Source organism: Pygoscelis adeliae, unplaced genomic scaffold (genome assembly GCF_000699105.1).
Source record: "Pygoscelis adeliae isolate BGI_AS28 unplaced genomic scaffold, ASM69910v1 Scaffold388, whole genome shotgun sequence".
Lineage (NCBI taxonomy): Eukaryota > Metazoa > Chordata > Aves > Sphenisciformes > Spheniscidae > Pygoscelis > Pygoscelis adeliae.
The window spans coordinates 144,988-157,506 of NW_008825267.1; the positions used below are offsets into that span (position 1 = coordinate 144,988).

At 37.0% G+C, this 12,519-nt stretch overlaps 1 protein-coding gene across 1 annotated transcript; it reads right to left on the reverse strand.

Moving 5' to 3' along the window:
- Positions 1-4,559: 4,559 nt before the first annotated feature.
- Positions 4,560-11,406, reverse strand: KRT222 (keratin 222). Its single transcript, XM_009329609.1, has 6 exons — positions 11,311-11,406; positions 9,077-9,205; positions 7,567-7,787; positions 6,419-6,495; positions 6,129-6,234; positions 4,560-4,773 (listed from the first exon to the last, which is right to left on the reverse strand). Exons 1-6 carry the CDS (start codon positions 11,404-11,406, stop codon positions 4,560-4,562), a joined length of 843 nt encoding a protein of 280 aa, XP_009327884.1.
- Positions 11,407-12,519: the final 1,113 nt, after the last annotated feature.

Genomic DNA, 12,519 nt, shown 5'->3' on the forward strand with positions numbered 1-12,519 from the left:
GTGACTGAATTAAAAATGAAAACGTAAAGTTTGGCATTGGAATGCTGTCATATGGCTAATAAGATACATTTCTAGACATCCATAAAGGAGGATTTTGGTGGATCTCGTGAATGTGGCAGCTGAAGGAAAGCCAGACAGTGAATGTTCATGACAAGATAGCGGAAATATCTTTGATTTTTTTGAATGGAAGAAGATAGATGATACCTACCTAACCCAAAAGGACAGTAGAAAGGGAAAAGAAGAAAAACTAACTGTATATGATACTGGGTTGCTGCAAGTTAGACCCATTTCTTCTTGATGCCTACAGTTTGTCTAGCCCAGTTTGCTTTTGTTCTTAAATAAGCACATTTTTATGAACAAATAAAAGAGACAAGAACTGTGCCCTCATCTGCCCACAGTGTGCGCTCTCTGGCCACAATGGAAATTTGTTGATATGCAGCACAATAATCTGTGACTTCGATTTGATAATTAAAAGAATGTAAGAATTGAAAAGATTCCTCAGTCAGCTAGCCAAATACGCCTCTCTTTAGTCTACAGTTTCACCTGGGCAGAACATTTGTAAAGAAAAGGTGAGAAAATACTTGTTAGGATATGAAAAATAACCTGTTTTATCCCTGGTTTTGACCGCTTTATGTGTTCATCTCTAGTTTATTAATAACATGGTTTTGTTGATAGTGTTAAAATGCATTTATAGAATCATAGAATAGTTTGGGTTGGAAGGGACCTCCAAAGGTCATCTAGTCCAACCCCCCTGCCGTGGGCAGGGACATCTTCAACTAGATCAGGCTGCTCAGAGCCCCGTCCAACCTGACCTGGAATGTTTCCAGGGATGGGGCATCCACCACCTCTCTGGGCAACTGTGCCAGTGCTTCACCACCCTATTTAATGTTGATAACGTTAAAATAAATTTAAATTTGTGCAGCTTATTGAAATACTTATTATGGTGTTCAAGTACGTTTACTGATACTCACTTTCCATGCTGATAGTTCTGAATCATTACATGTGTTTTCAAAGCTGGCAGTGTATTCCTTACTTTGTTTTATGTGTTTTTTTTTTTTACTTTGTTATTTGCCTAATTTCCATGTTGTGATAGTGAAAGACTCTTCCTGTGTACACTTTCTAAGATACTGTATGACATAAGTAGTTTTACTGATTTAATAGGATTGTTTATATTGCATCATACTAACCAGGGGGCTCTAAATAGTTGGCTCTTACCCAACTGTTTTAATTAGCAACAGTTTCATAAGCTTTGTAATGAGGACATATATTCATTGGAAAGTAGGTTGAGACAATGACACTCATTTTTACGTCGGACATTTGCAGGTATTAGATGGCAGTAGCTCAGCTGGTCTGAATTTAATCAGCAGCACAGAAGTGAGGAATTCTTTGCCATATTGTCAGGCTTCAGTGTTATATTTTTAAATTCAGCTTTAAAGTGACCTAAAATCAGGGTGAGATTTTATTGTGGATACTTATTTTTCCTATGCCCATGTGGAGTTCACCACTAGTGGAAGTTTGAGTAGTTTATGAACAAAAGAGTAAGCTCTTTACATTTGAAGAGATGGAATTTGTGAATAATGCAAAAGATATATATGTACTGTAAGGGGAGAAAACATAGTTAAAACCAGGATGCACACTTGAACGAGGTCTAGAGTAGCAGCAATTCTTAATGCAGCTAATGAAATCAGTGTCAGGAAGTCCCACAGAAGAAAATAGCTTTGAACAGGTAAGAGTGGGCTGCCTGCAGAATGTCATGTGCTAACAAAAAAAGCTATTAAACTGCAGACTTTTTTTTTTTCCTTAGAGTGTCAGGTTTCATGATCATAAAACAGTATAACTGGGTTTATGCCAGTTGTTTCAAACTTCAAACAGAAGCTATGTATTTCATGAGCAGTTGAGTCTGGTGTTAAACAATGGTGACTTCTGTGCGTGGCATATATTTCTCATCACAGGACAGCTCAGGATGTACTTGTGCTGTCATTGGGGTCAGGGAGATGGCTTCAGAAACCATGAGGTTAGGCCATTATATGGATGAAATAACATATATGATAAGGTCAACATTTTTTTCTAGTTACTTAGTATCCCAGGCAATGTTTACTATAGATACACAGTAATTTTTCTCTTCTAAAGTAATATGGAGGTTGTATTGCAAGGCGAAGTCGGGCATGTGTTCTGTACTATGCTGAACGAGGTTTCTATCACTAGGGGAAAAAAAAATCTAGAGTTACACCAGAGAATTTAGTATCCCAAGAAGTACCGTAGGTCAGAGAATAAGCCAAACACCCCCTGGTTAAAGAAAAAAAAAAAAGTGTCTGTAAGATTATTCCATTATTGTTTACTGTAGGGATGGCAGTACCTTCTGTGTATTTGTACAGTGATTTTTATATGCCTATGCAAGCTTTTCCTGCATGAGGAAGTCTGTCTAAGCAGTTTTAAAGGTGTATGTTTTAAGCTAAGTTTCTCTTACATATTTGCTTGCTATTTATCTTTGCCTATCAGCTTATCTTCTAGATTGTAAGCTATGTATGCCAGATGCTGTCGCCTGTTCTTTCTTGTGCATTACTCAGAACAAAGGACTTTAGATCTAGTCAGGGTTACTGGATTTACCAGAAAAAGAGTAATTTTTGTAGCAGGAGGACACTCACCTTACATGCTATGATAAAGATTCTTAGGGAATTTGTGTCTTTCTAATTGTAGAGGAGAGCTTAGAAAACACTTGGTTGCAGTGCTACAGATTTTCTTATCTACAACTTTTATTTTGTATTTCTCTGTTACTTCTTTCCTTTTAAGGTATACACATTAAAACTCACAAAATAGGCGTGGGCAAACTCAATTTTAATACTTTTTTTATTGTAGTACTATCATTTACTTTGGTAAATTCATATCCCTGTTTAAAGTGCCTTAAAGCAATTAAAACTTAGTTTAAATTCAAGTATTGTAAAATTTACAGAGTATAAGCACAAAAAAAAGCTGCATAGTGAAAATACTAGAGCAGGCTAATACATTCAGGATGCCAAATACTCAAGTATTAACAACACCAGATCAGTATTAAGGTTAATGATAATTAGCCAGCTTCATACAGTAGATATAGAACTGTGGGCAATATGAATGTGTTGTTCTTACCATTAACAAAAGGTAGAAGCATAACTTAACACTGAAAGAATTTGTAGTATCAGTTTTTGTAACACATGCTGTAAGTAATTTAAGTGTCAGCATTTGCCTTATTAATCTTTCACATGCTGCTGTGAAAAGCACCGTAAAAATACGGTACGTGGTTTTTCTAGATTCTGAGCCCCTGCAATCCCAGCGATTTCGGTGAGAGTTTGTGACATCCATGCCTCTTGAAAATCCTCATAAACAATCATTCTTATCTTAATACAATTTTGTTTGAATTTTTGTTTGAAATTTGTCTCATAATGTTATAAAGAAGTATGTCTGAGTTTGTATTTCTGTTTTTTCTGTGTACTGGTGCACGATCATCTACTGTACTTTGTATTTGCCCATAGCTACTTTGAGTAGTAGTGGGGGATACTTAATGGGTACGGTAGAATTTTACTTTGAATATGTAGCCCTTATTTTGTCCATTTAATTTGAAGCTATAATAGTTGTACCCTGGTGTAATAGTGACTTGTTATGTGTATGAGATCAAGAGCATAACTTACTTACAAGATTTGTCAGAAGAGGAATTTGTTGACAATATTTTAATTCACATTGTTATAATACACAAAATTAATTAAATACCAGCATTAAAATGGTTGATTGGCTCCTTACATTTGAACAAGTAAAGGGTATAATTTTACTTGCTATGGCTAGGAAAGCTGTAGTACAGATATGTGTGGACAAATAAGAGAATGATTGATTTTCAGTGGAAATTACTGCTTCAAAATCAGTGGAACGATATGGCTAAAATATTACTGGTTTGTAACAACAATTCTAAAAACATTTGTATAATTATGTAAGGGAAAGACATTTTTGCTCAGTTGTTGCCTAAAAAAATTAATTTAAAAATACCAGCCACTTTTAAAAGAAAATTCTTTGTTAATAGTTTATGTATCTTAAGAGCATCTTTGTATGTAGTTTTTGCTGTTAGAAAGTGTTATTTTAAAATGTATTTCAAGAAGTATGACAGTTGTGATACAAATTATTACAAGGATTCATCAGTCATTGTGTGTATGCAATATTGAATAATTAAGAGAATGAAATATGCAGTTCTCATTTCCAGAAAGAGAAGATGAGTTCTCTTTTACAAAGGCAGAATGTGTCAAAGTATAAAGTTACAGTTTAATTTTTGTAATATTTGGTGAAATTCTACAAAACAACAATAATGAGAAAATTAAAGGGCTGCACCCAGAGTATAAAACTAGTAGAAGTTAGGTTTCTTGGAATCTTAACTCCCTTGCTCATGTCCCTTTCTTTTAAGAGAGACTTGTATGTTTTTATTGTATTAATCAAAGTACTTAGTAAGATTTCGTAGTTGTAGCAAGATAGCAGGCCGTGTAAGTCCATCTACTTATTTCCAGAGCCCATTGGAGGTGAACTTTGGGTTAATTTGCTGTAGGTTAAGGTTTGATAGAAGGAATACTGCAAGATCTCCTCATTACCAGCCTGACTTCAATGTCAGGAAGAGTTTTCTTTTTAGTGTGTAAACATCCTTCATCTGTTGCTGCTAGGTGGAGATCAAAGCGCAATGAAACTGATTTTTTCCTTAAGCGAGGGTTGTCCTTAAAGAAAGAACCTTCCCATTCTTTAATGACTTCATCCACTTTTTCTGTCCTGAAACAATAAAGCAAATGTATTTATGATCCTTTAGGCAATATGAATTATCTGTCTTCAGGACTGCTTTTAAAATGTAGAGAGAAATCGCATAATAAAGTGTCAAGTTATTTTAGATGGGTACTGAGACACTAGAATTTTCCTTTTTTTTCACAGGTTTGTTCTCCAGAAAAGCTAAATAAAGGGTGAGGGTTCTTGTTTTTGTACTTTTAAGTAGACATGGATACAAAACCACTGCTCCAAACACATCAGGCAGTTTGTTTCCAAGGAGAAAGTTTGGAATCCCAGCTCAAAAACTTTGCAAGAAACCTCCATACTATAGCGGGCAGGACAGAATTCCTGCATCTGAAAGCCTTCAAAATAGGGAGGAGAAAAATCTAGTTCAGATCCAAACCTCAGAATGTAGATCTACTTTAAATTAAAAAAGAAAAAAGGGCAGAAGTAAAATACAGAGAACTGAAAACCCAGCTGATGCAATAATATTTAGGCACCCAAATCCTATGGATATAATCCTCTAAGTATGTGTCAGGATCCAGATCTAAAAGTCCGACTCTGGGGGCCTCACTCAGGTAAACTGTAGCCAGCCGAGTAGCCCCGTGCAAATCTGACTGACTGTGTAAGATGAACCAAGCTCAGGTATGAAAACAAGCTTCAGGAATGGAGTGTGTATGGTGGACCACATGATGGCATTAATTTTTAATCCAAATTTCTACGTGTTTTCAACAGCTGATTACAGTTAAGTATTAGTGACATCGTACACTACAGTTTGTTTTAAATGTAATGTTAAATGCTAGTCTACAAAAAAGCTTAAAGAGCAGCAGGAAAAAAAAGAATGAGGCAATCCAATACTATTAAAGTAATTTAAGGTGAATAATACATACTAACAGACTTTCACATGCCCACTTAGGAGTCAAGCTCTCTGTTCCCTGTTTGGTAATTGGTGAAACGCAGGAGTTTCCAAATAGCAAGTTAGAGCAGCCAAGCCTGAATTTATCTGCATAAATATGCCCCAGAGGGACTTCACAAACATAGTATGGGCTCTTTTGCTTTCAACCTTAACTAGATGAATTATTCATAGTTTCATTCTTAACAGAGATAGAAATTACAAATCAAAAGCATCATCATGCTATTGTTAGCTTATGAAGTAAATGCTGATAAAAAGAACTTTAAAATTTAATGTATTGTTAAAACATGCCATTCAATATACCTTCAAGAACTATCACTTATTCTGGAGTGTCTTGGCTGTATGGGCATGATATAACAGATACTAAATAAAAGAAAACTCAAAGCTACTGAAACGTAATGCCCACCATTTACTTTCAACTGTTATTTTGTTAAATTCATGTTTATCTTACTGTACAGTGCCATGAGCTTCAGCGCTTTCCTTCATAATATTTCCATCTAGGATTGCTTGTTTTGTCATCAGTTCCACCTTCTCAGTTTCGTGCTTCTTTACACCATCTGTAAAAGAAAATGCAGATATACTAGGCATGCAGAAGAGTAAGGTCAGGACACAGGGCCTAGAGGTGTTTTTCCTCCTGCTGCACTGGAAGAAGATCCTTTTGTAATATCCAGTAATTTGTCAGTAGTTAGGAACCTCATTTAGAGCCATAATCCCCTAAGGGGAAAGTGTTGAAAAACTCGCCTGAAGGCAGTGTAAAGGCAATCTTGCTAGTGGTAGGCTTTTTGTCATCCTTCTGGTCAGGTATAGAGCAACGAAACCTGCAAAAACAAAAATTATTACAGTCATCTAATAATATTGAATTACTTTAATCCAAAACTTGTCTTATGAACAGCTATGAAAAATTAAAAAATATAAGAAGCATGAGAAGTTCTGTTTGATTGTAGTAACTATTTGTTAGGATTTCTCATTCTGAGTATAGAACTGAAGAAAGTTACTGAAAATACCTGTGCAATTTCATCATTATTTTCGGACAGTTTTTAGTCAGTTTGTTGTGTGCCAGGAAGAGTTATTTAATTTTATTAGTACTGAATTGTGTGTATTTTCACAGAGTTAAAAGCATTAAATCTGAAACTGACTCCCCTGTCTGGAATCTTCTTAGGCAAACGTGTGAGGTTCCTGGACTGAAACGCTCTATTTTCTGTAGAAAGGACTGAGGGAGGCAATGTTCCACTGAAAGATTTCGGCATCACAGGCCTGGTTTTGTGAAGATACCAGTGCTGAGTGCAAGATGTGATGTTTTGCCTTTTCCTTCTCCTCCTTGTTTACATTTGTGTAGCTGCCTCTCTCATGTCTGCGTTTCACAATACTGGTGTTTGTGTAGCAGGGAAAGGGCAGACATGAAGAGTTACAACCAAAGCAAAATGTCACTAGAAGGCATGTTCTTAAAGAGCATCCTAATGCGTAGACCCTCCCAAATGTGTGCCTTAACACACTTTGAATGATACTGAGTAGTGTGAAGTCCACATGCAAATGGCCATCTGTCAAGTGATGAGACGTGAACTCGTCTCTCAGAACTTCATGCGTGTGGACTTGCTTCATCGATGGTCTGAGACAGAGCCCACGTCATGCAGCTAATGGGATACAAAGTCTACATAAACATGCCGTGCCTCGAGCGAGGATGCAGTACGCGTGCTATTATCTGCAATGCATTGTGGAGATACTCAGCTCCAGAAAGGGCGGAATCAGTGAAGTTAAGTGAAACCATTTCTAAGGATTCTATACTACAATTTTTTAATGATTCATTCATGTATTTACAATTCTGATTATTTCAATGAGAAGTTCTGAAATGGAAGATAAATTTGAGTACTTTTTCTCTAATTGACAAGTACCTGTTCTCTTCTTGCTCAAGCAGACTGCGATATGTTGCTATCTCCTCCTCCAGTTTCATCCTTGTGTTCAGGAGAATTTCATGCTCTTGGAGCTGTTTCTCAATACCTCTTCTCACTTCCAGTAGCTCTTTCTCTAAGCATTCAATCTCAGCTTCTAAATTTTGTAGTTGCATGTGGTACTGCTGCTCTGTGTCACGCAATGAACGTTCCAAACCCTTTTCCTGTGAAATTTAACTCATATTTTAAGATTTGGAAAGTATACACATAAAGATGTTATATGTACTTTTCATTAGCAATCTGTGTATTTTTACATCAGTTCTTTTAAGAATATTCTTTAGGAGCAGGAGTAAAGCTTTCAAGATAATCATAGAATAGTTTGGGTTGGAAGGGACCTCTAAAGGTCATCTAGTCCAACCCCCCTGCGTGGGCAGGGACATCTTCAACTAGATCAGGTTGCTCAGAGCCCCGTCCAACCTGACCTGGAATGTTTCCAGGGATGGGGCATCCACCACCGCTCTGGGCAACCTGTGCCAGTGTTTCACCACCCTCAGCGTAAAAAATTTCTTCCTTGTATCTAGTCTAAATCTACCCCCCTTCAGTTCAAAGCCGTTCCCCCTTGTCCTGTCGCAACAGGCCCGGCTGAAAAGTTTGCCGCCATCTTTTTTCTAAGCCCCCTTTAAGCACTGACGGGCTGCAATAAGGTCTCCCCGAAGCCTTCTCTTCTCCAGGCTGAACAACCCCAACTCTCTCAGCCTGTCTTCACAGGAGAGGTGTTCCATCCCCCTGATCATTTTTGTGGCCCTCCTCCGGACCCGCTCCAACAGGTCCGTGTCTTTATACTTTTTTATATATATACTTTATATATGTCTTTATACTTTTTTAATATATAATACTTCTGCTGAGAAATTTTCCAGTAAAATCTTTAATAATTTAAGATAGGATAAAAAAAATGTAGCCTTCTGTTGTACCAGCAATCCACTGCCATTGATTTTACACATCTCTGATGGTTAAAGCAATATCCAGCTCAGTACTGTATGAAAACCAAGTGGTCTGCGTGCTCTTGTAGCCTATCTATATGACTGAATTCAGTACATTGCTGACATAGTTTATCGTGAATGACCTGATAAATTTGGTCCACACATTCAAAAAAGTTATAAACCTGATGTGAATTGGTTAGGCAGAATGACCGGGAACCGGATGAGGGAGTATCATGCAAATATATGTTTGGCAGGTGTGAAAACATGAGAACACGTGTATATTGAATGGCAGATCCTGAATCAAAACATACTATACTCTTAAGCGTGAGCAAATGCCTGGGTTGTTGCTTGTTGGTTAGTACTTTGTGTGACGAGCTGAAAGTCCACCGCAAAGCTATGCATTTCTGTGTGTGTTGTATTTCCGCTGTATAGTGGATGTGATTGTTACATAAACTGAATTGTGGAATATTTTACATCAAGAGAAAGATTTATTTTTTTCCAGGAGATTTCAAGTTTCATTTTATGATGCTTACCACAGCGTGGAGAGATTCAATTTCGATCTGCATATGGTGCCACTGCCGTCTTGCTTCACAGAGTTCTGCTCTCGCTGCCTTTAATGCTTCTGCATCTTTGTCCATTCTTTTAATTGTAGCTTCCTCTAGCTACAGGGGATGTAAAAAAGATAAGAATATTTTAAAAATAGTCAAATGATGAAAATAAAATAGACACATAAAAATCTCTAGTTGGATTTTTTTAAGAGTCATAAATTTGTTGAAGCTAACAGTGATGAGTTAATATTTTATGTACCGTGTAGACAGGAAGCCCTTATCCTGCTGTGTTTGATGGAAGTAGTTGGCCGCATCGTTATCCCTAGCATATTTGTTGTAGAGGAATTCCCATACAAATTAACCAGTTGTATTTAGACCTTATTCTCCGCTGGAGTAAATGGGCTTAACGTCATGGAAATTAGAGGAATTGCAGTCAGTTCAAGCTTCCAGGTTTGAATAAGGTTCTTTGTTTTTAATGTATTTTTCGTTTCTAAGAACAGCTTTATAGAGAGGGAGCGCTTTTGAGCGGTTGCATGAATATAGCACAATTGACAATTGCTGTAATTATGTTTTTGCCTGATCTAGTCATTGACCAGATTTCAGATTGTCATTTGAGAGCAAGTACCTCCATTCATTTAAATATGAATAGCAACTTTATCCAAATCTACAACTTTTCCTTGTCTTCTGAGGACAGGTTATTTAAGATTTACCTGTCACAGGAAGGAAAAAATTGGCGTGTTCTCTGACTATACGCTGTCACTCATGTTAAATGTGACAATTCAGAAGTGAAGTGCCTGTTCTAATCTTAATCCTGATCCAAAATATAATCTGAGATAATTTACCATTCTTAAGGCTGAAGCTTATTCTTAGAAAAAAAGTAAACAGTCAAACAAGTACTGTATTGTGTTAGCAAGAAAATGTGGTTTTTTGCTTTTTTTTAATCCTATTAAAAGTAGATTTTTTTAAGCCAAGCCTGAGCATGTGTGGGGTCATTTTAGATTTGGGCTCATTTTTGATTTAGAGAATATGTTAATGCATTTAACTCCCAGAATGATTGTTTTGCTTATGAAAGTTATTTTTCCTTTTTGATTCTGAGTTTTACTGCAAGTGGTGAAGATGCCATAAGCACTTGAAACAATAGATACTCTTTTGCATATTTTACTACTTTATGTAGGTTCTTATGATGCCATCAACTCTAAGGAAAGAAACTCTTTAATTCAGGTCTTAAGAAGCAAGTAAAATAAGTTTCTTTTTTTCCCCTATAACATACTGACCTATTGTAATTTTACCATGCCATTGTTTTGGTGAAAAATCTAGGTTTGGCTAATGCACAAGTGAACACTCAATATTCTTTGTTACCCTTTTTTGCCTGGGTACTGCAGAATTTATGTGACAAGATTGTATCAGTACACATTGGCTGCTTTGTGCCAAACACAGATATAAACTTGGCTTAACTGTCTAGTTTATAGCTGATGTGTGTCATTGGATTACTGTGTAGATCAACCAGATTGCAGCAGTAGTCTGGCCTGTGGTTAAAAAAAACCTCCAGAATTTCTGCAATACCTAAGAAGTACAACAGAGTGACATAATACCTAATTTTCACCGTGAGTTTCTTGACGTTTGATGGCTGAACATTGTTTTGCCATTTTATTTCAAAGTTCAGTTGGGTTTTAGAGATGTTTTGTATGTAAATCTATAATAGTAGCATTGTAATCAATCTGTATGAAAGAACAAATTATATTTGCTGAAGAGTATGACACAGTTTTACTGTGAACAATATAAAATAGTTCCTGAAAAGGTACAGTTTTCTTTAATACAGGTGCTAAAAATGGTAAAGCTTTCTGTATATAAATGGATTCTTTACATTGCCTTAGATTTTCAAGATTCTCTTTTCCTCTGGGATAACTAAATGGAGCTAGAGGTTACCATGTTACAGCATATGTCATCATTTTTTAAATCACAACAATATCACTGTTGCAGGTACAGAAAAACATCCAGATGAATTACACAGCATTCTTTTAGTGTGAATTTCATACCCTAAACAAAATCTGTTTCCGTATCTTCTAGTTCACGTTACTGCAGTAAAATCAAAATCCCTTCCCCAATAATACGCTGCATTGAAAAGGAAATACTGTACCTCATAGAGGCTGAGGGAGGAATTGTATAGACAGGGATTGTCTCCTTACTCTGGAAGGTGTATGTCTGTATGAAGTCATTACCTGGGTCCTTGCTGAGATGATGGTCTTTATCTGATTTCTGGTGATGAGCGTTTCATACTTTGCCCTGATCTCATTGAGGAGCTGGGACAGTTCCATTCTCCTCCCATCCTCCACCTTGGCTAACCGAACCTTATTGATAGGATGAGCCGGCTGCTGCAGAGCCTTCACTGCCTGCAGCGAGAGGAGAGAGAAAGTACAGGCAGATTTTAAAGCTGCAGAGCTTAATTTTTGAGGAAGCACTGGAAGGTCAGAGGCTTCCAATCGTTTCTAAAAGCAGGTTTAATAAAGCAAAGATCTGTCACTTTTGCAGAGTTTAAAATAATGATTCCTAAAATATGTGCCGAAATGGACATAAACAATATATTTATGTTTTTCTTACACGATAACTGTGTTTTTTTATAACCTCAAAAATGTGCGGTTAAGAGATACAAAGCAAAGGACAAAATTACAGCTGCACAGCATGAGAGGGCAATCGCAGAGGAGAAGGGAAGGGAACAACTTCCCAGCAGTACACCTGTATTGGTGGCAGTGCTGCTGGAATGTGCCTTCACCAGGCAGCTGGGCAGCACTGGAGCAGGTTATTTAGGGATGTTACAGAATTTCCATCCTTGAAGGTTTTTAAGACTCAGTGAGGCGAAGCCTCAGGTGGCTGACCTGATCTACTGTTGAGGACTGTCCCATTTTGAAAAAGATCTGGGCTCCTGGACATCCTCTCACCCAGCATTTCAGTGGTTTTATGGGCAGGAACACAAAAAGAGGGAGAGAAACCAGCCCTACTAGTGGTAAAGAATGCTTGTGCACCTTGTGGCAAGGGGTTTGTCTCCTCTTCTGCAGAGTGCAAAGTTCTGGTGAATTAAAACTTCAAACATAGCTAACTGCTGTCAGAAGAAGTGTCTGGTTTGTCTCTGAAGGTGTTTACAGTACCTCTGCCGTGTGTCAATGTGTTCAGTTCACAGAATATGCAGATTATGTAAGATTCTTATACCTTTCCTGACAGCTACCAGGGAGGTAGAAAGTATAGGTTGTTTGCTGTGCTGTGTTTTCTGCAAGTAATTCTTCATTTCCTGGCTCACTGTAGCTACTGTATGATCCCAATGATCTTGTCTGCTACGAACGGCTCTTACCTATTTTTCAAAGTTTTTTCAGTAATGCACAATACCAGTTATTTAATATAAAAAAAAACAGATTTCAGTAAAAAATAAAAATTCA

Bases quoted from the DNA above. Each gene is read 5' to 3' on its own strand.
- KRT222 (XM_009329609.1), bottom strand. From the start codon at position 11,406: ATGGAACTGTCCCAGCTCCTCAATGAGATCAGGGCAAAGTATGAAACG. The intron at 9,206-11,310 runs GTAATGACTTCA...CATCCCCTGTAG, and splicing joins TCATCTCAGCAAGGACCCAG to CTAGAGGAAGCTACAATTAA. The intron at 6,496-7,566 runs GTACTTGTCAAT...TTGTTTTTGCAG, and splicing joins CTTGAGCAAGAAGAGAACAG to GTTTCGTTGCTCTATACCTG.